The 27217-nt window shown below is 36.8% G+C and overlaps 1 protein-coding gene across 5 annotated transcripts in view; it reads right to left on the bottom strand.

Moving 5' to 3' along the window:
- Positions 1-24552, bottom strand: part of ATG5 (autophagy related 5) — a 119732-nt gene extending 95180 nt beyond the window's left edge. For 2 of the 5 annotated variants that reach the window (XR_009521949.2, XM_060030169.2), the window contains exons 1-4: positions 24060-24552; positions 18669-18833; positions 9880-10007; positions 990-1068 (exon numbers count right to left, since the gene is read on the bottom strand). Coding sequence is in view for 4 of the 5 variants with exons in the window: in XM_060030169.2 (XP_059886152.1) it covers positions 990-1068; positions 9880-10007; positions 18669-18776 (315 nt within the window). In the remaining variant the exon portion in view is untranslated. Of the gene's footprint in view, positions 1-989; positions 1069-9879; positions 10008-18668; positions 18834-24054 lie in introns of those variants that run through there. The other 3 variants (XM_060030166.2, XM_060030165.2, XM_060030167.1) reach the window with 3 other exon arrangements.
- Between the last annotated feature and the right edge of the window lie 2665 nt (positions 24553-27217).

Genomic DNA, 27217 nt, shown 5'->3' with positions numbered 1-27217 from the left:
GGAGTAGTTTTACCTTCCTACCATTCTACATTTAAATTATTATACATACAGGCAGTCCTTGTTCTTCATGGTAACTGAAACTCATGCATATTAGAACCATGTCCTCACTCTGTATGGCTCCGTGGTAACTAACATCTGTGGTAGCATGGTGCTGTGCAAAGTATATCAGTGCAAATAACAGTGAAATAAATGCAAACGCCCCACAAATCCACTTTCAGTATAACGGAAAGGAAAGTAACTTAGGAAGACTGGGTGAGCCTTTGGGCAATGACTTTGAATAAGTGACCCTAATGGGAAAGCAAATCAGACACCTAAATGACTTCTCAAACTCTTAGCATGTCTCCCTCCCACTATATGTCACCATTTGAGAATCACTGCCTAGTGATCAATTAATAGAGGGGGTTCAATCCTTCAGCGGTACTTGCTTGTGGGGTGGAGGATGGAGAATCAGGGTGTTTAGTGAGAAAGTGATGAGATTTTTATAAAATAATGAGACAAAATTAGGTTACAAAAAAATCTAGCCTGGACTCTTAAAAACTACAGGAATTAATATTTCTCAAAACAGACTTAAATCAAGTCTTTGTATTTCTGTCTCCTAACGCTTCTTTTCATTCCATCAAAAGAGCCTTAGAGTTACTCAGTGTTAGGTTGCCTCCTTCCCCATTCCCAAGCCCACATGCACTCAGGATTTTGTTCTTCCTATTTGAGGGTTTTTTTAATGAATATAAATATTCCAAAATATTATAAATTTTAAACATAGTACATCCAGCTCCAACAAAGAATAGGCACTTATACGTTAAATGTTTAAGTAGTTCTGTCAAGAGTTAAGAAGAAATTGAAAGGCATTTTATAAACACTAATGGCAGCTTAGCAAATAAAAAGTATCATGGGAAAAGCAATAAACAACTTAAAAACAAAATTCTACTCTAAGTCTACTTACTAAGTAGTACCACAAGTGGGACAAATGGGAAATGTTATTTAAACTATACCTTAAAATGTACTGTGATGTTCCAAGGAAGAGCTGAACTTGATGCAAGAAGATCAAAGAGCAAACCAATTGGATAATGCCTAAAAATGAAAGAGTATATTTTAAGATAAAATAAATATTTAAAGTTAAACTACAACTCCAAAATAAATTTCCAGCATGTTTCAACATCAAACATCAGGGGACTTCAACTACAAATCACAGAAAGGTAATGTTTTACACAGTTACTTGCCTGGGCTAATATGGCATAGTTTCTAGGCATCGGGTGTTTTTTTTTTTTTCTTTCTAACCATACCGTTCCCCAGGGAATCCTCAACATACATAATGAAATTGTACTAAGGCACCTTTTATCAGCCATGAGCACGGTTATGTCACAGTACTGCCACATCTAATTATCATCCAAGCATTCATATTGGGCAACCAGTTTTTTTCTGGAGGGGTGGGATAGGGAAGGTGGGAGGGAGGGAGACACAAGAGGGAGGAGATATGGGGATATATGTATATGTATAGCTGATTCACTTTGTTATAAAGCAGAAACTAACACACCATTGTAAAGCAATTATACTGCAATAAAGATGTTAAAAAAAAAAAACCTCAAAATTTTAGAAAATGTTAAGAACTGAGAAGAGCACCTAAAAGAGCATGCAATCACCTATTTTGTACTTATTACTATTAACATTACAGTATATAAATTTCCAGTCTTTTCTTTATGCATACATATCTAAATATACATTAGACTTATCCTTTACAGACTGCCATAACCTGCTTTTTTCATATAACAATATGTGAACATTTTCCAAGTCACTGAATATTCTTCTGTGGCCTAATAATAAAATAATAAATTTGGGACTTCCTAAATGAGAGAACATTTCCTAATATAACCATTACTCACAGTGAAGCAAATTATTTAGTAACAAACAAGTTAATAATACAACCCTTGCAGATTTCAGTGGACAAACCTTATTTTTTACATCCTTTTAAAGAATCTAAAGTAGCTTAATCAGTGAATCAGAATAAATAATCCTCCCAACAAAGACAAAAAGAAGACTGTCTGGTTTTATGTACAGTCCCGTTCTTTCCTATATATTAGTGAATTACTCCTAAATTTAAGAGTGGAAAACTTTGAAAATACATCTAATTTCCTTCCAAATGAGTGACCCAAATATATGACCTGATCAATATTCAAATATTAGCTAATACTATTTATGTTTGCTTACATCTACATAATATAATTGTGGAAAAATCATCAGTCATTAGAGATCATATATTTATTTAGAATGAATTTAAGATGAATGCCCTGCTAGCAAAATAAAACAGTGAGTAGTTTTAGTCATATATGTGTTGTATCTCTTAATAAAACCCTCAAACTTCTCTCTAGTCGAAAGTCAGTATCTAACACAAATCCTTCATAACTAGGAATGAATATGAAGTAAATCTTGAATTAACTAAATTACAGAATGCTTCCTTTAGGAAATTCTCTAATCAGGAAAAACTCCAGTCTCAGTTAAAAACTGAAATAAAAATATTAATTAAAAAAACACAAAAATATTGCACTATAAACAAGTTATAGATTCTATCCAATTCTGATCTTTCTCTCTGACCTCTTAAAATTGCACAGGCTCTACATAATGCCCTGCACTTTTACAAATTAGACCTTTTTTAGTCTTCATGTCCCTCTGAGTTATGTGCAACTAGGTTAAGAATGAATATGGGTACTTAAACTAATAGAGCATACTGCTTTCCAAACTCGATGTAGCACTGCAGATATAATTATAGAATCCCTTTAGCAAATTATTGACCTATTGGATAGTTTCACCAGTAACCCCATAAAATGACTAGCAATTCAGTGTTGTACACGTTCTCCACCATTCACAAATGGAACTATATACAAATTCTAAAGTTAAATAAAATATTATCTTAAAGTAATCTATACAGTCACATAAAATCAAGTACAACCTTAAAAATAAATAACAAGTATTTGAGTTAGAATACAATTTAAACATAAAAAGACTCAAAATAATCAGTTATTTTTTTACCCTCAATATTAAAAAAAAAAAAGGCCTGCAAGTGCACAGAATCTTGAACAAAGTAGCTAATAGCTGCTGAATGCATAAATCAAAGATCCACAGAATAGTTAACCCTTGGTATACCATGAAGATCCAATGCACCCAATTTTAGGTTCTGAACTTCTTTCTGAGCAGCTCTATTTTAAGATTAATACTTTATAACTTTTATTCTTTTTTTTAAAGATTTTTTTGATATGGACCATTTTAAAAGTCTTTACTGAATTTGTTACAATATTGCTTCTGTTTTATTTTTTTGGCCGTGAGGCATGTGGGCTCTTAGCTCCCCAACCAAGGATTAAACCCGCACCCCCTGCACTGGAAGGTGAAGTCTTATCCACTGGACCACCAGGGAAGTCCCCCCTTTTATTCTTTCTTAAAAGTCTTCCAAAAATCACAGAGAAAACTCACTTAAGAAAAAAGAAGAAAAAAACTTAGTCTGTCTAGTAACTGCCATGTGAATTCACTGGACTTCTACAAATCTAAGATATATTGTGGTATCTTAGTGATCTTATTTTTTTCCTCTATCTTGAAACATTTTGCTATTTCATCATTCTAGGGATTATTTCATCATTACTTATCAATTATTCCTAGCTAAAAAAAAGATTAAAATAATAAGAATTTGGAAGAATAATGTTATGCCTAGAAGAAAGATATAATAATGCATCCTTCTTCCATTTTCTTACTTTGTCACCCAAAACATTATATCATATTCCAAAAAGCATAAAATAAGGATGCAGACCCCGTCTTTGGAGTCTGCTTTTATCTCTCATTAATACAGCTGAAAATTCAAAATGTCTTATTTTCCACCTATATCGACAGAGGAAGATGTTACATAATTAGATAAATCAAAAGATTTTTGCAAAGAGACAGATAGCAGTACTTTAGACTTTAATGACATTGGTAAACTGATCATATAAGTGAAATCTCAGACTATGAGTCTTTAGATGATGATATCCTAGGTGAATTTTATAAAACTCAAGAACTAATGCATAAACAATGTATTTCTAAGGACATATGGCATTCTTATCCACTTAGTCATTCAAAAGAAAGGATTTCTTCATACAGTATTTCATGACTAGAACCTAGACCATTCCATTTTGCTAAAAGGATGTGGATCAGTATTCTTATCTTTAATGCCATTTGTACACTGCAATTTACTTGACAGTAAGTGGGCAAATATTAAAGCCAGATTTGTACACAAAGATGACTGGAAGGAATTAGATGATGTAGAAATTAAAAACAATTGGACTGCTCATTCAGGATGTTTACTCATGTAATAAAGAAATTATTTTACAACAAAATCACGATCTAGGGCTTTTTAAATTTCGTAAAGTATTGCCGTTAAACGCAAGAAGAGCCAGAAGCGATGACAAGCTGGAACCTCATACAAGTCTATTTGAATGTTTGACAACTAATGAGCAGTAACTTGCATTGAGGACATTGCCCACTTCTGGTATATATATACCTTTGAAACCAGGAAAACATGGAGTGAAAATTTGAATTTCTATATTTAAATGCTTATTAAAATTTCTATAATAAAGTTGTTATATGCCATTCCTTTATACTTCTCTAAGTTATTTATAAAGTGACTTACACACACACACACATATACACACACACACACACACACACACACACACACACACATATATTTTAAAGTTCATTGGTCTCAAATAGTAAATTATGGGCTTCCCTGGTGGTGCAGTGGTTGAGAGTCCACCTGCCGATGCAGGGGACACAGGTTTGTGCCCCAGTCCGGGAAGATCCCACATGCCGCACAGCGGCTGGGCCTGTGAGCCATGGCCGCTGAGCCTGCGCGTCCGGAGCCTGTGCTCCGCAACGGGAGAGGCCACAACAGTGAGAGGCCCGCGTACCGCAAAAAAAAAAAAGTAAAGGATGATGACTTTTTCCTGATATACTAAGGGTTAGGATGGAAATTTAAGTATGATAATTTCTAAAACTTATATTTAAGATTTAAAAATATAAAAAATATTAACATAAGAGCATTCTAAATAATACAACAGCTAACAGTTATCCTGTAACAATCGTTAGAAATAAAACTAAGCCAGAAAAATTTAGGAGTAAAATAACTATTTACTTCTATCTATTGTCAAAGTATATAGACCATACGTGGATCATCAATGCAGATGCTTATGTCAGAACGATTTTGATGCAAGTATTATACTAACTCCAAACAAATACACCACCTGAATTAAGTGGTTCCAAGATGGCTTATTTCTGATGAATCTATTAATATGCAAGAAAATCTAAAAAACAGAACCGGCAAAAATTAAAAGTACTGACTTTCTCTTACACTATTATCTGATTTATGTCAGATTTCAAAGTACTAATTTGCACAATTCCTCTAAACAGATATTCCATGTAATTCTGTTATGAGGCTCCTAACCCATAACACAGAAACCATGTAAGCCATAACTGTGAGTAAATCGTAATGTAGCCATTTGGCTGTTACGTTGCTATTCCTGCCAATTTAACCTAAATTTAAAAGAAAAGGAAGTGGTGAGGATTTGAACCTGGAATACCGCAGAAGAGGACCAAACTGGTAAAGTTTCAATCTACCGCACTATAAAAATTAACTGCACCGGAATATTTAGTGTTGTGTCTACTTTCACATTTTATTCATTTTTTTTCTCTTCCTTAAATTGCTCTAGCCTTTTCTAAATTCAATTCTCTAAATGAATTAACGTTTTCTTTTTTTTTGCATAAGTTGCTTCTTCTGTACCCTTTCATTACTGCTAAAATACATATACATACTGGCGCATGGCAGTAACAGATACGCTTTGAGGTCAGCCAAGGGTGCTCATTCTAGTCTAAACATCTGCAGTTAGATAGCAAACCAGTATTTTAAGATCAGTATTGAAAGGAATCTTCCCTATATACTAGAGAACTATTGTCCCACTCCATTTCACTGAAATAAATGCATCCTATTCATAAGTTTGCTACATTAGTGATTCACTGAAAACAGGATTACATTCTAATGAATAAGGGTTTAACTCAAACGTAAACCAAAGTAATTTAATGATTACAATCTATTTTGCGTTACTCTGTCTATAGTACAAACACAGACAATAACAGGCCAGTGCTGTGTTTCTCAGCTTTCTAAGCCTATTCTTATGGATGGAAAAGTACAGAAATAACCAACTAAAGGGATACTACATGTATAAAATGCTAAGTCAACCACATTTCAAAAAATCTAGTTTACAGAATAATTTATAAAATTCTAAAAATGCACAACCTTAGAAAAATGACTGGACATAAGAGAAGAGCCTGCACAATATTTACAATTAAGATGTTTAAATTACTTTGTTAAAATTTACTTTTGAAATCACATAGGTACAGTATTAAATTCTGGGTCACTGTATTATGCCTACATTTAAGATCAACATCAGTATTTGCTGCCTTTTTTTTTTTAATTCCAAAGGTAGTTTCAACATTTTCAACAACCAGTCCTGAAAATAAGTCAATTTACACAAAATAATAATATCCTTGTAGAGACACTTGTTTTACAGTTGACAAAGAACCTTTTTCTAAATTTTGTACCTGGAGGCCTAAGATCTAACTAGCATTAGGGTATACTAACAAAGTATTCTTTAGAAGAACCAAGAACTTTTCTCTTAAGATAAGCCTAATATAAAAGTAACAAATACAAATTTTGAACACTTGAGTTATGGTAACAAGAAACTTTATCCCTTAAAATGTAATGTTAGAGCACCCTCTGCTGACTAATCAACTCAAATCACTCTTTAAAAAGAGATCCTCAATTTGAATTCAGATCAGCACTTTCCATTTCCCATATAATTTTTAAAAGCACTAATCTGATAAGGCCTCCTTGGCATCTCTCTACAAATCAACAACATATTAAGTATTCATTATTTGCATACCACTGTTCTTAAATACTTTTCTATTCTAATATAGACAAATTAACATAAGTAATTAGAACATACAGAATCAGAGAAAACAACAACAACTAAGAAAGAGAATATCAGCATGTATGGTAGAGAGCCCTCAAAATATGGTCCTACTTGCTCATTTGAGTAAGTTATTTATTTGAGCCTCAGTTTTCTCAATTAAAAAAAGAGACTTATTTAGATTCATTTTTTCATTCAACAAACATTTATGTAGCACCTCTTACAAGCTACTGCTTAAGGTACAGAGCACCTGCTCAAGCATCTCACAGATGATTAAATATTTGTAATAATAATTAATATGAATAGGAGAAAGGGTTACAGAGAGAGAAGGAATATCAATTTATGCTTTCTTCCTTCTTTTATGAATTCTCTAAACTGGTGTTTGATTTCCTTTCTCACTTGAATTTACTTAAAACTCCAAAGAATCAAGTATAAGGCAGATATTATCATCCTACTGAAATAAATGCTCCTCTATGCTTAAGACACATTTATGGTCTCAAAAGTCCAAGTCCTACAAAGCTTCAGTGGTAGCTGCTTCCCTACAATGATTATCCTACCCTATGAAGCCCCTGCTTAAATGCCAGATAGATATTGACAGCCTATTTCCAGGAAGATAACTCTTATCACACAAAAGAAAATTGCTATTGTTGGGAGCAAAGACAGAAAAGATCAGAACTTAGCCCAGAGGTCCTAAATTCTATTCATGCCTCGATAAGTTATTCATTCCTCAAATATATAGAATACCTAACACTACAGGAAAAGCTGTATCAAAAGCCATTAAATACAATGAGTGTACAGCAAGACACAGCTATGAAAGTGGTATCATGCATAAAAAGCTTATGCTAACACCCCAAAAACTAAAATGAAGATATGTGAACACAACTGCTTTCACATAAGCTCTCTAAAAGGAAAAATAATTTCACTCTTTAATAAAAGACTTTCAGAGGGGATAAATAATGACAAAGTAGGAACACGTCTCTTGAAGCCAAAATCATCACTCTGTCGTAACAGGGAGGAATGAGTCCAAATGTTGTTTACTGATATCATATACAGAATACAAACCTACAGAAGACAAATCATAGCAAATACAAAAATAATCACCACACAAGATAAATTAAAACGGCAGCTGAAAGATGATGACTTAATAATCATTCACTATAAAAGCTAAACTGAGGTTTCCCATTTTTTCCAGAGTTTCTCAACTGGGGGTGGTTTTGCACCCCTTGCCCCAGGACATTTAGCAACATTTTTACAATCACAACTGAAGGGCGTGCAACTGGCAATAGTGGGTAGAGACCAGGGCTGCTGCTAAAAACACTACAACATACAGAGTAGCTCTCCCACAGCAAAGAATTATCTGGGTCCAAAATGTCAGTAGGGCCCTTGTTGAGAACCCATGCTTTACAGTGATAAAACTGAAAAGCCCACTGTCAGTCACATGAGTTCTTAAGGGAATCTATAACTAATACACATAAAGCAATACAATTTCAACATCCATCTATAATACAGATAGAACTGTCAAGAACACAGAGATATCCTATTGCTGCTACTCACCCACAATCTTTCCCCCTCCTTCCTCTCCCTCTACTCTCCTGATCCTTGCTCCTCTTATACTTCTTCTAAGCCACCTTCCCATTCCAAAACCTCCAATTCTTCTGAGAAATAAAAAGAAACAGAAAACATTGACTTATCTATGCTGCCAGAGGTCTAGAACTATTCAAGAGTCATAATGAGTCTGATAATGTGATTATGAAGCTCAGTATTCTGTTTTGACTAAATAATGAACGTTATACAAAAAAAAAAGAAAAGAAAAAAAAGGTTAGTGATGTGACCCATAACTCAATACAAGATATCACCTTGCATGTCTCTAAATCATTAAGAGAAATCTACCCACTCTTGGAAATTCATCAGCACAAGGTGAGTTCTAAAAGTTCACTCCTTGTTTCTAAGTAATCCTTGGATTCAAGTCAGCTGTACTTATTACACACCTACTAGCTTCCTTTTATTTGCTTTAAGTCTCTTTTAAAACTCTTCATTTTTATTATTCCCAGATTCAAAGAGCAAGTCCATTATTAAACTATTTACATTTTTCATATTTCACTTAAAGCTCGACTCAGCCTGTATCTTTCTCATTCAACTACATCTATATGGCAGCATTTCAACACCTATAGCTCAGCGTATCTTGAGTCATTTTTTAACATTCTTCTCCCTGTAATTTCTCCAATTTCATTAAATATTTTTGGAAGCACAATGACCAAAGCTCCCAGTAACAGAGGAAGTACAAAATTACATCATCTATACATGGATAAGCCCAGATTTATGTGTCTGAAAAGGTATTTATTTTAAATGTTTCTGAAAAAATGGTATTCCGATATACTACCAAAATTATTTTTCACACAAAAAGGAAATCAATATAATTTAAATACTAAACCAAGGCTAAACAACATGTGCTTAGAGCACAGTGGTCAACTACATATGACAATCAGTTTAAAAGATGCCCCTTTAGGTAATCATGTGTATATAAAGTTCTGTTTATAAAGATTTTAGAGATAGAAACAAAACTGAATAGTGTCACAGAGTGACTTATTCATAAGGGCGTTTTAAATATACGTTTAAAAAAAATAAAAAACAAAAACTCCATAACCAAATATACTATTATTATGCCGTATAAAAAAATCTATTGATGAAAATATACAAATCTGTCCAGTCTCCCATGCATCCAAATAGAAGACAGAAATATTGCCAATAAAATATTCCAGCATTGGTTTAAAATTCACTGTATTATAGAGCTAGACTAGTGATTTCTTGTATAGAACTTTTAAAAAACTGCTTCAAGGCACTATACCTTCTTAAAGCTAGTATATACTCAACGCTTAATAATGCAGAAAAATTCACTCACCATTTCAGTGGTGTGCCTTCATATTCAAACCATATCTCACTAATGTCTTCTTGTCTCATAACCTTCTGAAAGTGCTTTTTCACTTTGTCAGTTACCAACGTCAAATAACTTACTCTTGGCAAAAGCAACTGAAATGAAAATTTGTAAACCATATTTATTTACTATTTTTTCAAAAAGAAATACACTAAATAGGTTTTTTAATATATTTTGAATATTCTGAAAAACAACCATTTTCTTTGCATTATTCTGAATATTCCACACAATGTCAACTGCTTTTTATAGAAAATCAAAGGCTAAAGGCTAAGATGTTTTAAAATTTCTTATGAGGTCATTACTTATGTATAGCTTATAGGATAAATGCCTGGAATAATAAACAACACAAGTCTATGTGCAATCTTTCTGTAATACTTTTTTCCAAATAAAAATACAACGCAATCAGATGTCATACTATTTAGGATACTTATTAGTTCTATCAAATTTAACTTAAAAATTAATATGATTCACCTGAGTTAATTCAACTTCTGAGAAGATAATCAACTCAGTCTAATGTACACCTTGACTTATCAATCAGGACTTCTCAATTGGTCCCTCACATTTTGATAATCTACTGTGTACTGGCTTAGTTGCAGTGAAGAACACCAAGACAAGGACATAATCTATCCTTTTCTAAGAGGCTAAAATAAAGTGGAGGCTAAAAACAAAACAAAATAAAGAAAATTCATAAAAAGTACTTACAAAAATACTTCATGGCAGCAATAGAAAGAACTTTGAAGGTGGAATAGAAATTTTCATTTGATAAACAGTGAAGCCTACTATGATACCATTAATGGCATGATGAAAAACAGTACTTGAGGAATATTCTAGCCATTGTATGTAAAAATTGCAATAAGGTAAGATTCTAGATAGGAAATCTGTTAAGGAAATATTACATGAGATGAGAAAGAAGGAATGGAAAAGTGGGGGAGGTCTGATTTTTGTGATTACTAATGAAGAAATCTCAAGGAGAGAGGTAAGTTAGATGACTGACTTTTGAGCTACACATTCAAATATTTAAATGCAATGAAGTACAAGCTTAGAGTATAATGCTGGTAGACTGATGATCCTCCCACTGTCAATCAACTCCCTCAATCTATCCTTATGGAGGCTGGACCTACTTGGACTCTGGAGAGAGAAAAGTCTGGAAAGGAACACTGAGGTTGGTAAAGCCTCAACTGGAATAGTATGAAGGCTGTCAGCGTTTTTCCCCTAGGAAAGGTACCGAGAAAGAAAACATAAAAGAGCAAGAATTTATTTAAAGAACCTACAAGTAGATAAAAAGGAGGAAACTGGCAAAAATTCATGTATTTTCCTCCTTTGCAGCAGACTCTCCAGCCATTTCTTGTTTTCCTCAGCTTCTGTCTTCTTTTGCTGGTAAAACTGTTTTGTTACTCTCTTTCACCTGCTTCTGTGAGTGTAACTCTGCATCAATTTTCATGCTGCTTATTCAAGGTTATGTCTTTTGATCAGTAAATTAAGTAGAATTATGTAGCAGGCTGGGAAATACATACAAAGAGAAATATTCTGGTTAAAGGGACTCTGATACTTAATCACTGAAGATCAAGGTAACAGGTCCCAGTTAGGTAAGGGAACATGACAGTAGTCCTAGGAGCTACAGGGTATAGGGGTATGGGCAGTAGGTGGCATGCTCCAGTATGGAATAAAAGGTACCAATACTAGGAACAAGGTGTTGGATAGCTGTGTGGATTCAACAGAACATAAGTTCCTCTTTTATAAAGAAACAACTAGAATGTGATTAGGGAAGAAAAAAAAAGGAATCTAATACTATGTATAAGGAAAAGCACTAGCTGTTTTACAGGCAGAATTATTATCACCTCTATTTTACATACAGCTTAAATAACTTGCCAAAACCATATTCTATTAAATAAATGGCAAAGAAATGATTCATTAGAGTCAGAAATGACAGAATCAAGTACAGAAGTATCATGGACAGTCTCTAAGAAATTAAAATAGCACGGTAAGTTAGCCATTTTTAAAAAATAAATAAGTATGGTCTATTAGTCCAATAGTTCTATGTTAGTAAGTCAAGGACTTTAATTTAAAATGTCTGTTGGGCATTGCATAGCTATCTATTCTGTAGAGAATGATATTACCCTATGGAGATCATAGGAAGAAAGATATATCAGGACTAAATGAGTAAGGATATCAACTCCTGATTTTGGAAAGAGCTGTACTACATGCATAGGGTTCAACCAAATATGCTGAAAAATTCGCAAATGATTTTCATGAAACAAAAACTTATTTACAATAAGGAATGAGGAACATTAGAATGTAAGCTCCAGTAAGACAGGGGTTTTCATCTGTTTTGTTCACTGCTAACTAACATTCCCAATGCCCAATATCATGCCTGCTTCATAGCAGGCATACAATAAATATTTGCTGAATGAATCGGAGATGCAAAAGGTTAAGTGGGACAAAAGGTCAAAAGTGATAAATTGTAAAAGAATGCTCATTCTTCAGACAGAAGGTACACTAAAATGTAGCTGGAATCTTCTGTCCTAAATTAGCCTGTGTGAGTAATCAGTAACTAACATAAATATCTATACACAGTAGCACTAAGAAATAACTAGAGTAGGTATAGATACTTTATCTAGTAAATATTTAAATAGGTAAAAAGGGAAAGAAAGTAACAGGAAAAAGACATCACCCTGCCTTCTACAACCAGATTGTATCACATAAGGTTTTTCTTTGGTGTACCAAATTGGTTTACTTCAAGTTCATTTTTTAAAATTGTGGTAAAATATACCTAGTGTTAAATTTACCAGGTTAACCATTTTAAGTGTATAGTTCAGTGGCATTAAGTACATCCACACTGCTGTGCAACTATCACCACTGTCCATCTCCAGAACTTTTCATCATCCCAAACTCAAACGCTGTACCTATTAAACAGTAACTCCCCCGTTCTCCTCTTCCCCCCGGCCCTTTATAATCACTTTTTTACTTTCTGTCTCTTTGAATTAGATCATTCTAGGTACCTCATCTAAATGGAATCATAAAATATTTGTCCTTTTGTGTCTGGCTTATTTCACTTTGATTAATGTCTTCAAGGTTCTTTAAGTTCTTTTAATACAAAAAGGATTAAACCCCCCGGGGACACTGTCCACTACGTGGACTCTGTCATTCCCTTATTCCTCATTCAGCACTGTCAAGTACTCAGTATGACACAAGTGATTCATTTTTTTTTTCTGTACAGCTTATAAGTAATACATGTTTTACATAGTTGTATAGATTACTTATGTTTCAGAAAAAAAGTGCCCGTAATATTATTTGTTTACACCAAATCCTATTTTGTCCAACAATTTTCAATTATAAAATTAGAGATTCACTTATCTAAAAACAAAAACAGAATTAAAATACACTAGAATTCTGTCCCATTTCAATGTGTGAGGCATCACACTAGGTGATGAGGATAGAGCACTGAATGAGACAAAGAATTCTTCCTCTCATGGAGCTTACAGGCTTGAGAGGCAGACAGTAAAAACAAAATTATAAATATGATGAATGCAAAGAGGAAGTAAAGAACGTTATAGGAGCAAGTAGCAAAGAAATTTAACCCAACCTAGGAGCTCAGGGAAGCCTTGACAGGAAGTCAATTTTAAGGCAATGGTCAAAAGGGAAACAGGAATGAACCAAACATGCGTTGGTGTGGATGTCTGGGTGTGAGCAGGGGTGGGAGATACTGCTGCTCATTCCAGCAGAGGAAACTGCAAGAAGGCATGGCGTGAATACAAAAGGACAGAGACTGGCACGTGAGGAATTATAAGAAGTTGAATACAACAGGACTGTAGAGGTTTAGGACAGAATAATACTGAAGAAGCAAGGGACCAGATCATGAAGAGCCTTGCAAACTATATTAAGGATCCTAAAGACAATGAAGAGCCACTAAAGGTTTCTAGCTGGCAGGTGACAATGTCAGATACATGTTCTGAAAAGATGACTCCAACTGCAGACTGGAAAATGGAGAGGTCAAGACTGAAACCAGGGAAATTAGTTAATACTATACAATACACTAGTTTTTTGTTGTTGTTGTTGTTTTATAAATTTATTTATTTATTTGGCTGAGTTGGGTCTTCGTTGCTACGCACAGGGGCGAGAGGGGGCTACTCTTTGTTGCGGTGCGTGAGTTTCTCATTGCGGTGGCTTCTCTCATTGTGGAGCATGGGCTCTAGGCATGCGAGCTTCAGTAGTTGTGGCATGTGGGCTCAGTAGTTGTGGCTCGCGGGCTCTAGAGCGCAGGCTCAGTAGTTGTGGCACACGGGCTTAGTTGCTCCGCAGCATGTGGGACCTTCGCAGACCGGGGCTCAAACCCGTGTCCCCCGCATTGGTAGGTGGATTCTTAACCACTGCGCCACCAGGGAAGTCCCAATACACTAGTTTTTAAATGGTGGCCTGAACTAGGCTGTATCAGTGGGTATGAAAGGAATCAGAAAAGCGTGAAATATTTGAGATGTAAAATCAGATGGACTAAGTTATGAATTAATGTCAGGGATACGGGAGAAGGAAGTATCAAAGCATGAATACCATATTAATTACTGTAAGAGTAATTAATTAGCTGGATGATAAAACAGGAAGGGAAGATGGCAGATAATCAGGTTTTCTGGAGTAAAGATCATGAGTCCAGTTTCAAACTCACTCAGTTTGAGTTCCTTCAAGACATCTAAGTGAGGTTATCCAGCAGAAAGACATATAGGTCTGGAGCTCAGGAGAAAAATCATGGGGAGCTGTCAATATAAAAATGCTCAACAAAGACATAAAAATGGAGTGAAAGCTCTGGGGTGGAAAAAGAAAAAAAAAGGCAAAGCCCCAACGAATGCCAACACTGAGCAACAAGCAAAAGAGGTCCCCTGGCAAAGGGGACCACAGAAGCAAAACCAGGAATGAGGCACTGCAGAGCAATGGAGAAAACAGCCAATGACATCAAATAGTGCTGAGAGATCAAGCAAATGAAAGGTCAAAAACAGACTCTAGGTCTCGTTAAAAAAAAAAAAAAAAAAAAAAAAGATGTCATTAGTGACAGTGACAAGAACAGTTCTGTTGGAGATGGGTGAAATATGATTACAGTGAAGTAAGTGATGGGAGATGGGAAGGAAACAATGAGTACAAACAGTCTTTTTAATAAGTCTGGCTGTGAAGGAAAAGCAAGCAGTTGAAAGGAGGATGAGGTCAACAGAGGGCTGTTTTAGGATAGATAGGATTTGAGACAATATAAATACTGCAAAGAAGAATTCAGTAGATAGAAAAATTTGAAAGTAAAGTAAATAGAGAAGCAGGAGATGGAATCTAGAACACAGATGGAAGGCTGGGCCTTGTCTAGGAAGAAAGCACACCTCTTCCATTAAAACAGGAGAGAGGAGAAGTAAAAGTATGTTGAGTGCAGATATGTTTTACAGACTTGGTGGCAGAAAGTTAAGGAAGGTCCTATTGTATGGTTTCTATTTCCTTTGTGAAGTAGAAAGTGAGGTCACCTGTCAAGAAAGATGAGGTCAGGACTCAGAGAAATAGTCCTAGCGGAGAAGAACAGAGACAGCTAACTAAGGAAACATAAAAGGAATGCTGGGAAATGTTTAGGGTCCACTCAAATCGATGACCACATATCTGTGTGATTTCCTCTGGTAACAGTCACAAACTATGAATGCGATTTAGTATGTATGTTTCATGCTGGATAATCTAAATGAAAAGCAACAGTTCAAATGAATATAAGAGAAACAACAAAAACAGAAAAGTTGCCTATTTTCTAACAAATTTCCTTCCTAATACTCCCTGTAAAATAAGATGTAATTCTCAATGATATACATATAGGATGATGGCTGAAAGATTTATACGGAGCCAACAAATAGACAGGAATATGTCTAACATTAACATGCTTTTCCAATGGAAACAGGAAATTCCAGAAAACTATATGAATAATAATTTATAAATTTGGTACAAGTGGATATTTTTAAATCTAGTTTCTAAGAAATAAGCTATAAACATTAATAAAAATAAACTACATTCCCTTTCACCCATCCTTCCTGCACCTCCACGTGAACGTGAATGGACTCTTCAACCCTTGGTGACAACCCTGTTATGTTACCTCACCTGAACTTTGAGAATGTCTGGGAAAGAGGTCTACTGGCTCTCAGGCTATGATATTTTCATCTCATTTCATCCAGAATCTTTAAAACGTTATCATTATTATAACTCAAAGCAATTAAAAAATACATTCAAGTTTAATTTACAACCAAGAGACAGGTGAACTAAAATCATGTTGGCACTAAAATGCTCACCTATAATAATTCTAAGGGTAACCACTGCTAGTGGTTTTGTATATTGTCTTTCTTATACTTAAGTACGTATGTGTTTATTAAGTATGTATGTATTTAAAGAACAAAATCTGAATTATGCTGCATGGTTTTAAAATCCAGTTCTTTGTTTAATATTTATTATATGCCTATCACCCAATATTCTGCAAAAACATAATCACAATGACTATGTAAGAGTTTCTTTTGGGGGAAGAATTAGGAAGAATTCAAGAAAAAAAATCAATTACTATTAGACAAAACAATCCTCTTCTTCCAACAGTTATCCCCTGTTACTCTTTGCCATTTTTAATTCGATTAGGAACAGACAGAAAACAACTTACCCTCTAGTTCTCACAACGGTCTTTTCATATTTAAACAGATTCATATATGAGGAAGGAAAAATGTTACATTCTTTACTTGGATTTTTTTTTTAACTGCAGAAAGTGTGTCAAACATCATACTCTGATTTAAAAGTAAACAGTCTTAAATTATATATTTCTTAGTTTTTGCCACTTTGACCAACTGGACACATATACTCTTTTGTTAGATACTATCAGAAAGCTACCCAAAGTTAAAAGTTTTCATTAAAATAGCAAAAGCTGGTTTGGAAACAAACATAAATGATATCCTAACCCATGCTACAGGGGGAGAAGAGGAAAAATACATCTAACAAATGAAATGTCTCTAAAAATAAACTATGATCACACTTCATTTTTAACTATGGAAGTTTTTCTAAAGGCAGAAAATTGTTGAGGTTTCCAAAGTTAAAACGACTCAAATTTATAAATGTAATCAGCTATGACTACCTAAATAGTAGTACAAAAGACTGCCCAATTTCTCTGAAATTATCATTCATTAAGAAAACCCAGAGAAGTTAAAACAAACCCCTAACATGGGTGTGGAGAGGCTTTCATGCACTGAGTATCTACCATTTGCATGACGTATGCCAGATTCGAGAATGTGCAGAGAAAAATGCAAGTTCCTCTACCCAAAAATTTAGTGAATGGGCCCCTGAAGGAGCTTCTTCCAGAAGTCTGACTTCCCACAGCTGGAGAAGGCTGTGGAATACTGCTGCCTCTCCAACAGACAGGAATAAAGCCAAGCGCAAGCATTACTTAAGTGAAACAAGAGGACTTCCCTGGTGGCGCAGTGGTTAAGATCCGCCTGCCGATGCAGGGGACATGGGTTCGAGCCCTGGTCCGGGAAGATCCCACATGCTGCGGAGCAACTAAGCCCGTGTGCCACAACTACTGAGCCTGAGCTCTAGAGCTCGCGGGCCACAACTACTGAAGCCCTCGCACTTAAAGCCCGTGCTCCGCTACAAGAGAAGCCACTGCAATGAGAAGCCAGTGCGCCGCAATGAAGAGAAGCCCCCGCTCGCCGCAACTAGAGAAAGCCTGCGCGCAGCAACGAAGACCCAATGCAGCCCAAAAAATTAATTAATTTTTTTAAAAAGCGAAACAAGAAATAATCCAGAACCACAGATACATTTCCACTTCTCCAGATCCTCCTGAGTAAACAATATTATGTGTATCTGAGATGAAAAGAAAAAACCTAAAATAACAATTGAGAATGTCTTTGCCTACTAGGGACTATTTAGTAAAAAGGCAAGATACTATTATCTCTGACTGACAGATGCTTATGTTTGGATCATATATATGCAGTTAGAAAAGAAAAAAAAGCAGACTAAAATCAGAAGATAATTGATACTCTTTTTTTTTTTTTTTTTTTGTGGTATGCGGGCCTCTCACTGTTGTGGCCTCTCCCGTTGAGGAGCACAGGCTCCGGACGCGCAGGCTCAGTGGCCATGGCTCACGGGCCCAGCTGCTCCGCGGCATGTGGGATCTTCCCGGACCGGGGCATGAACCCGCGTCCCCTGCATCGGCAGGCGGACTCCCAACCACTGCGCCACCAGGGAAGCCCGATACTCTTTTTTTTTAGAACAGATAATACACTAACTCAAACCTACAAGCCTATATACAGTGATTTATGTTATTAAACAATATATTTCATATAATCTATATTAGCTCATGAACATATGAAGTCACACACACATTCATATGTTCACTCAGCTTGCAAAAGGATTTAAATAGTTGCTTTGAACCACCTAAATACAAAAGAATCAAGTCTGAACTTAGCATTTTCAAAATACCTTCCTGTTAAAAAACCACACATAACTTATGATTCATTATCATATACTATATATGCATAAGAAAAAGAAAGTCAAGAAGGTCCCACATCAACACAACAGTGGTTTTTGCCTCTGAGTAGTAGGATGAGAGGTAATTCTTATTTCCTTCTTTTCGTAGATCTGTCTCCTAATTTTTTCCCACAATAAGCACATACTAATTGTATATAAAATGTTGAAAAACAGCCTCCAGGTTCTTAGAGCTTTATTTACAAAAATGGACAAAGTTATGGTATCCCATTTGCCACCATCAACATACTTACATAATATGGTTCTGCCTCCCGTTCAGTTATCTCATCCTGATAGAGGGTGAAGCAAGTTGGAATTCGTCCAAACCACACATCTCGAAGCACATCTTTGTCATCTGTCATTCTTCCAATGGTTAAAGCAGTACATATAGGCTAAATTCTTTTCCAGCCAAAGCCAAACTGAAAATAAAACAGAGTATTAGATCCTTGCAGGTATAAATGAAACTGCTCCAAAACAAAGAAAGATTATAGGAAAAAAAGAATGCATACAGATTATTCACTTCAAAAAACTCCGTGATGGGCATTCTTTAGAATGAATGCAAAAATCAGTACAACAAATTCTAAATGTGGAGCTATTATTTATTTAAAGAGATCACGGAAGTAACCATTTCAAAATTACATATACAACTAATGAACCACAGCCAAAGTGAAATTATACTTGCATCATTCTCTCAAGCCCCAAAAGTCTACCGCTTTATCTAAAGTGAACTCTTCACCTATAACTTCTCTGTGTCTCAGTTTTCTCATCTGTAAAATGGGAATAACAGCACTGACCACATAAGATAGATATGAAAATTAAATTAATACATGTAGAACACTTAGAACAATGCCTATAACACAGTACTATAAAATGTATTTATCATCATAATTGATAGAACCAACCAGAGCATGTCTCAAAAAATGTTCAAAAGTCAAAGACTTTAAGAACTTAGAATAATCAAAAGCATTATTTAGTGTAAACTGGAATTATGAGAGTAAAGGAAAATAACTAAAAATTATACATTGAACACTGCTAATAACATTCAATAGAGAGTCAATAAACATTTGATCATCTGATATGTCCAGCTCTGTGGCAGGTGCTGAGGGCATACAAGATGATGATGATGATGGTGGCGATAACAACTTTTTTAAAACCTCAGGCATTGCCTAGAAGGTATTAGTTACAAATCTGCTAAACATACCATGCACTTTCATGTCCTTTGCATGGCTTTGCTCATGCCGGTGGTTCCTTACCCTGAAGTAGCCTTCCCCACCTCGCCTTCCAACTTACACATCATTCAGGACACTGCTCAAAATAGCCTTTCTTCTATGTATGAATCAGACAGAACCTCTGTTACCTCACTGTGCCTTTACTTTTCCTCTACTACAGCAGGATTTCCAATCTCATATTTTTTCCATCATACCATACTTACTGCCAAACATCCCTTCCAATTCCAAAATGTCCACGGTTATAACTAAATGTTACTTGTGAGAGCTTTCATAATGCAGGAGGGGAAGAAGTTAAATATTAACAGAACCTATAGTGTTCAGGGAAGAATCTTAAAAGATATTGAACTTGAAGAATGGGTAGAATATGGACAGACAAAAAGAAGACAAATATTCCAAGCAAGGCAAAATAGCATCAGCAAAGGCAGGAAGTGGCAGGCGCAGTATGTGTACCAACTTTTAAGGAAACTTTGTGTTGGGAGGAGTAGTAGATAATGAAACAGCTGAGCTGTGACACGTTTTACTATCATACCTGATCCTAGGTAAGTCACTTTACTTCACTAAGTCTAAATTTCCTTACCTGTAAAAGTCGCCAGGTTGTTCTAGAAAAAAAAAAAGTCTATAAAGTATTTGACATGGTAATGGACACAGCATGTGCTGAGAAATAAAAGCAATTATTACTCTTTTAATGTCAAATTTGTAAATATAAAATGTAACTGGATCATGAAGTACACCAAATAGAAAATTGTGGGTTTTCAATTTCATCCAACAAGCCTACAAAGGTTTTATAATAGTGAAACAAAAACAATTATCTGGTAGCAGTGCACAAAAGGGGATCCAAAGCCAGAGAGAGGCTAGCCAGGAAGCAATTTCAGCAACTAAGGCATATAATGAGTGCCTGACCTAGACTGGTAGCAGTGGATTGGTGAGAGACAGGAGGGCTTTCCAAGGAAGAATGAATAGAAGTTGGTAAAAAGACTGGCCGAGGGACAAAGAACAAGGACAGAGAAGATTTAAATGCTTACAGCAGGCTATACAGTAAAGTAGTTAAGGGGTTTTGAAATCAGACTGACATGGGTTTCAACCCTGACTTCCACATATAAGCTGTATGTCCTTGGACAACAAACCTGACATCTCTAAACCTCATATCTATAAACTGAAGATAATTCTAATTTCACAGGGTTGTTGGGTATTTAGCACCTAGTAACCAACCACTGGAAAAATGGTAAATGTATTTAATACATGGTTTCCCTGTGCTTCCATGGCCCCTCTGCTTGAATACCCTTTGCCCCTTCTCTTGGCCAACTCTTAATCCTCTTTTAAGAGTCAGCTTAACATTAACTCCTTGGGAAGCTTTCCACTAAGCACACTATAATCTAATTACTTCTGTTATTATATCTTTATTGTTATATGGTATAACAATGAATTGCAGCTGTGTATCTTATCTGTCTCTTGCCCCTCCCCACACTGACCTGTCAGTTCCTTGACAACAGAAACTGAGTCATATATACCTTTGTATCCAGGATGTTAGCATAATCAGCACATAATAGGCTCTGGAATTTTTGTTAAACAACTGGAAAATATATAAATAAATAAAATGTGTAAATCCAAAAGTTGTACTAGCTACTTAAACTTTTCCACCTAAACTCTTTCCTAAATATGTACAATCACACTTCATATTCAGCAAATTTCACTATTTTTCCCTCTCATACATATACTACGATATCAACACCATGCATCCAACTTGAAGGCAATGTTTTGGAAGAATAGAAATCCCAACCCATGATGCAGTCTACTAGAAGTAAGCTTCCTGAGGGCAGGGACTACCTCTTGACTGCTGTATTCTCAGCATCTAATTCATGGCCTGGAAAAGAGGCAGGTGGCCAACCAACAACACTCAGCAAACAGCACAGTGAGTATGATAAAAATATTGGGCTGGTCAAAAAGTTCGTTTGAGTTTTTCCATAACCTGTTACAGAAACCTGAATGAACTTTTTGGCCAACCCAATATAATGCACAATTAACAGTCCCTTTTACACTACAAACCAAGAAAGGCTAACCTATTACCTGAAGCTGTTTTGCTGACAAAATCCCCAACTACTCATAAATTACTTAAAATATCAAATACCTACTAGTAGTAGTAAATTTGTAAACATCTAAAAATATATATGCTGGCTGGTCTCCCTTTAAATTCATGAACACTGACCTCAGAAGTGGGCTCTGAGTATTGCCCAGTATTCTCATACTTCCCTAGTCCATTTATTCTTCCACTGTCCTAAATCAACTCCCCCTCCTCAAATTTTCACATCTCCTTCCTCACTCTCTCTCAGCTAATGACCTGGCTTTCTATTTCCTTCTATCTGGTTACTGAGGATCACTGGTTCTGAACAGGGGTTTTAAGGAACAGCCCCACCTCCACCCTGGGGGATAGTTCATAACTCCCTCCAATCTCCAAATGCTGAAGTGCCCCACGGTCCTTGAACCCTGCCTTTGGAGATCTCTCAGAGCTTTAAATATCACTTACACATTAACAATTCCCACATTTACATCTTCAGCCTAGACTTCTGAACTCCAGTTTCATATATACTACTGTATACTGAAATTTCATTTGAAAATTCATTTTTGAAACTGAAAATGATTGCAGATCTTCCTCCCTCCTCTCCCTATTACTCTGTGATCTTCCCCAAATCACTGAGTGGTAACTCCATTCTTTAGCTTCTCAGGCCATAAATCTGGGAGTCATCCATGACCCCTCTTCACACTTGATGGCTCTAGCTTAGATATAAATCTAGAATCTGGCCATTTCTCACCACCTCCACTCTTACCACACTGATCCAAGTCACCTTGACCTTTAACCCAGATAAATGCAATGGCCTACCAACAGAGGTCTCAACGTTTCTGCCCTTGCTGCAGAGAGACAACAAAGTAATCAGAAAAATCCTTTAAAACAGAAGTCAGATCAGTTCACTCCTTGACTCAAAACCCCACCATCTCATTCAAAGTAAAAACTAAAGTCTTACAAGGTGTTAGCAGGCCCTATATGACCCGACCCCACTCTGACCTGCTTATCTACTTCTCTCCGCAACTTGCTCCCCCAGTTCCAGCCAAACTCGCTGATGTGCTCCCGCCTCAGGGACTTTGTGGTTGCTCTGATGGCCCTCTCCACTACATCCACAGGCACCCTTCTTTATCACTATTAGGTCTCTGCTCAAATGTCATCTTTTCTAAGGCCACCACTATAATTTCCCATGCATGCTACCAGCACTCCCCATTCCCCTTCATTACTTATTTTTTCTCCATAGCACTTTTCACTACCTGACACATATTTTAATTAATTTTTAAATTAATGTCTCCCCCCTCAACCCTCAAAGTGAACTTCATGATGGCAGGGGTTTTTATTGTCTTCCTCACTGTTTACTGTTTTGTTTACTTTTTGTTCAGTGCCTGGCACATAAGTAGCACTTAGTATCTGTTAAATTAATAAAGTGAACCTACACTTGAAGCTTGTACCTTATTCTAAAAACTCTTAACCATATAGTACCATTCTGTTCACTTTCCCCAATTTTAATCAGCATACATTTGAGGATCAAAGCACCTACTTAAATCCAATATAAAATTCTAAAAGTTCCCTCCACTGCTACCCTCAGCCCAACATCTTTACTTTCAAATTCAAAATTCAACCAACAACTCCCTTTATGGAAAACACAAAATAAGTCCGTTCAGATCCAAGTACACACAGTCCCAAAGACTGAAATTTATCAAGTAAACTCCGGAAGGCCTTGGAAATTCAGTGCTGTTTGATAGCCTCTGGGTTCTGATTCTTGCTGAAAACATGCTGTGCCTCCCCATCCCTCAGAAAAATCTAGAACCAGTCCACTTTCCCTAGGTTCCCCAAGTTCAGGTGTGACTTGAAAATAATCCAAACTATAAAGTATGTGAAAGTGCTCTGCCAAGGGAAAATGGCTTTGTTGGCACTAAATATTATTATTAAAATGAGACAATGAATGCGTCTGAGAAGATAAATTGGGGAGAAACCCCACCGATTTCGGATAGAATCGAACTTGCTGTAAAAATAACTATGATCTAAATAACTAACTATTCCACGAAAAATGGAGGTCCCGAACTAAACTCTAGAGCCTGCGACGAGACCCAAGCTTCCCATCTTAGTAAGGAACAGACGTATTCCCCGAAAGACCGCGCAGGCTACACCCTCCAGCCGGCACTAGGGCTCCGAGGTCGGCGCTCGGCCAACGCCACCTCCCCCGGAGGAACCACCTTCACCCGCCACCACCGCCCGGGGGAGCGCTCCTCTCACCGCACACGCCCCCCTCCTTCTTACCACACCTACCTAGCACTTCCCCAACCCTCTTCCTCCGGGCACTTCCTCACACTGGGGTGACAGACACACACATACCCTACCAGAAGCTCAGGCTTCTCCTCCGCCTTCCTGCACCGGTGAGGACGCTCGGGTCTCGGGCTCTGGCTGGGCGGCGGCGGAGAGCGCCAGGCACACAGTCCCGCAGAGGTGCACCAGACTGGAGTCCCGCTGGCCCGCGCAGCCGCAGAAGGCACCAGCGTGGAGGTCGGAGTCGAACCCTGCTGCACTTCCGCCCTCCCGTATCCAGCGAAGACAGCCTGCAGCGCCGCGGAGCTCTGGAAGCCCACCGCAAGTGCAGTCACCCTCGGCGCCCGGAGATGACGTCACGGGGCCCCACGTGGCCCGCACTCCGCCCTCCCAGTTCGGCCCAACCCCGTGAGGAGGCTGGAGCCGCGCTTGAGCATGCGCGGACAGAGCAGAGAGCGTGAATGTTCGGTCAAACCCCTGGCAAGTTCCCCGCTTCTACCCTCTTCCGAGAGTCCTGTGCTTTTGGCATAGTCATTGTTGTTTAGTGAGGTTAATATAACAGTTCCGTGAGAGCAGAGAGTTTTACAAATAATGAGTCACTGCGTCACTAGAGCTTCATCGCAGCATCCCTGTCCTGGCTTCACACAGTAAAATTAATAAAACGTTGGTTTTCAAAGTGTTTTCATATCTATTTTCTCATTTGATCTTCTCCACTTTGTCAGAGCTACAGAACGGATTAAGAGCCGCATTTAACAAAAGACTAAAATACTTGAATACTGAAGCCCAGCCATCCCTCCAATTGTAAGTACCTATGTCTTCCTGTTGGTGAAAATGACAAGCAATTAGTCAATTTACTCCTAAAAAGTGTTTACATTAGGTCTATCCAGAAGTCTTAGCAGGCATTTAGCGTTTTTCTCTTCATTACACATGGCTTTCAACATAATGCTATGCATGCCAAGTGAATACTACTGTGCTGAGACTCGATAGGTTCCTGATAAGTGGGAAGACTAGGAAAATCCTAGTATTAGCCACAGGATCCTTTTTAAAGGAAGAATCTTCTAGGAACTCCCTGGCTGTCCAGTGGTTAGGACTCCACGCTTTCACTGCCTGAGGGCGTGGGTTCAATCCCTGGTCGGGGAACTAAGATCCCACAGGCCCGTGCAGCGCAGCCAAAAAAAAAACAAAACAAAACTTATTGGAGGTTGTCTAGCCCAATGATTTTCCAGTGGTGAATCACAACTCATTGGTGAGTCATCAAATCAAGTTAGTGGGTCATGACTAGCAATTTTTAAGTTAAAAAAAAATAGAAAATGTTGGCATGCTTCACACATACTAAAGGTAAATATTGTTTCCTGAAGTTTTTACTTTAGTATGTACATGGTTTACACTGTGTAGGAATGTGAAATACATTTCTTGATATGGGTAACAGTCAAAACAAATTGAAAGCCACAGTCCAGTCCACTCCACTTACTTAATGCAGAAATCCTCTCTATAGCGTCCCCAACAGACAAACATTAGCCTCTGTAAAAAAGCTCTTGGGATAGTTGCCCCCACTTCCCAAAGGTAGGCAAAACTAAATGGAATTTACTCTGAAATGTATCGAAAAAATTAGGTGGATGGACGAATGGCTAGAGGGATGGATAGATGGATAAATATGTGATAATGCAAGTACAGTAAAATGTTAATGGTAGAATCTAGGTGGTGAGAATATGGGTGTTCACTGTAAAATTCTTTCAACTTTGCTGTTATGCTTGAAGTTTTTCCTAATAAAATGTTTGGGGAGGGGGCAGAGAAACGATTTATGGAGAACCCTAATGGGTAGAAAGTGATTATATTGAGCTAAAATCCAGCTTCTTGTAACCTTTAAAAATTGACCCTGTTTATTTCCTTCCTCCCCTTGTCCCTCCTCTACCCCACCCCCAACCTACAATAGAAATAGCTAACCCTTGTTCTAATAGACAGCACTTCAGCTATGAAAAGATATGCCTTATAACCCACCCAGGATAAACACTGTCAGTTCTTTCAGCCATTCTTCACATGACATATCTCTCCTCTGGATATGGTCCAGTTGTTGTACTCTTTCCCATCTCATGGTTGTGCTCCTTGAGCAAAAATTTGGAAATAAGAGGAATTCTATATTTGTTCTCCGTCATTTCCATTTGTTAACATTACGTCGTCTCTCTCAATCAGTTACCAAGAGTGACAGATATCCACTCTTCCCTTTAAAATGTTTCTTAAACTCTAAAAAAAGGGGAAAAAATGGTAACAGGTTTCAAAAATTTGGATTTCTGACTTATCCTGGAATCTGACAACCCTGGGACCACATTCCCACATGGCAACCAAGTGCTGGAGTGGAGTTGCAGCCTGCCCCCTTTTAGGCTGGGAATGCCCTCTCCAGTTTCTCACTGTCCCCACACTATCACTTATTTAGACTTTAGATTACCTATCTGGATGCTAAAGGCTTTGGAGCGTAACACTCCTCTATAGCTCTTCTTCTAGTTTCTAAGGCACTGCCTACCTCAGTTCTTTGCATGTAAATATTCATTTTGAACAAAAGACCAAAACAACTAGGCCAGAATGCATTATTCAAATGTGAATAACACACATTTGACTGTGATTGTGATCATATTTATAGTTCTAAGTTTTTACCTTTAGGCAATTCTAAGGACACACACTTGAAAGTTGGGAAAATATCATTATACAGTGTTCTTTCCTGTGAGGTGAGAGAGTATTTGGAGGATTCAAATACTATTTTGAGGCTTTGAAAGCTGAACAGTCATAGACATCCCATTTGTATCTATTTAATTGACATTCTAAAATGAATCCAGGAGCTGGATAGATAGACTCTTTTAGCTTCAGTGACAGCCTTTCATTCACTGTGACAAGTCTTCATTCAGTCATTTAAACATTTCTTGTGTTCACATAATTAGGTACTTGGTAAAGTGAAAATAAGTAACTCTTAAGTAACAACAAAGGAACCTCCCAAATTTCATTACATGAATATATATTTTAAAATCACAATTTGGAGCAGTTTTCTTATGACTACCATGTCAACTATATAATACCATATGTAATTCCAGCACTGCTACAGATAAAATGTGGGTTTTTGTTGAAAATATTGTGTTATAAGACTATGATTCCAGTTACTCAGTACTCTCTATCTACTTGCCTACATAGATTGTATAGGAGTGAATCAAAACAATATGCCAAATATTCTTTGGAAAAAATATAT

This window comes from Delphinus delphis, chromosome 14, assembly GCF_949987515.2.
Source record: "Delphinus delphis chromosome 14, mDelDel1.2, whole genome shotgun sequence".
Lineage (NCBI taxonomy): Eukaryota > Metazoa > Chordata > Mammalia > Artiodactyla > Delphinidae > Delphinus > Delphinus delphis.
This window is presented reverse-complemented; position numbering and strand designations above follow the sequence as displayed.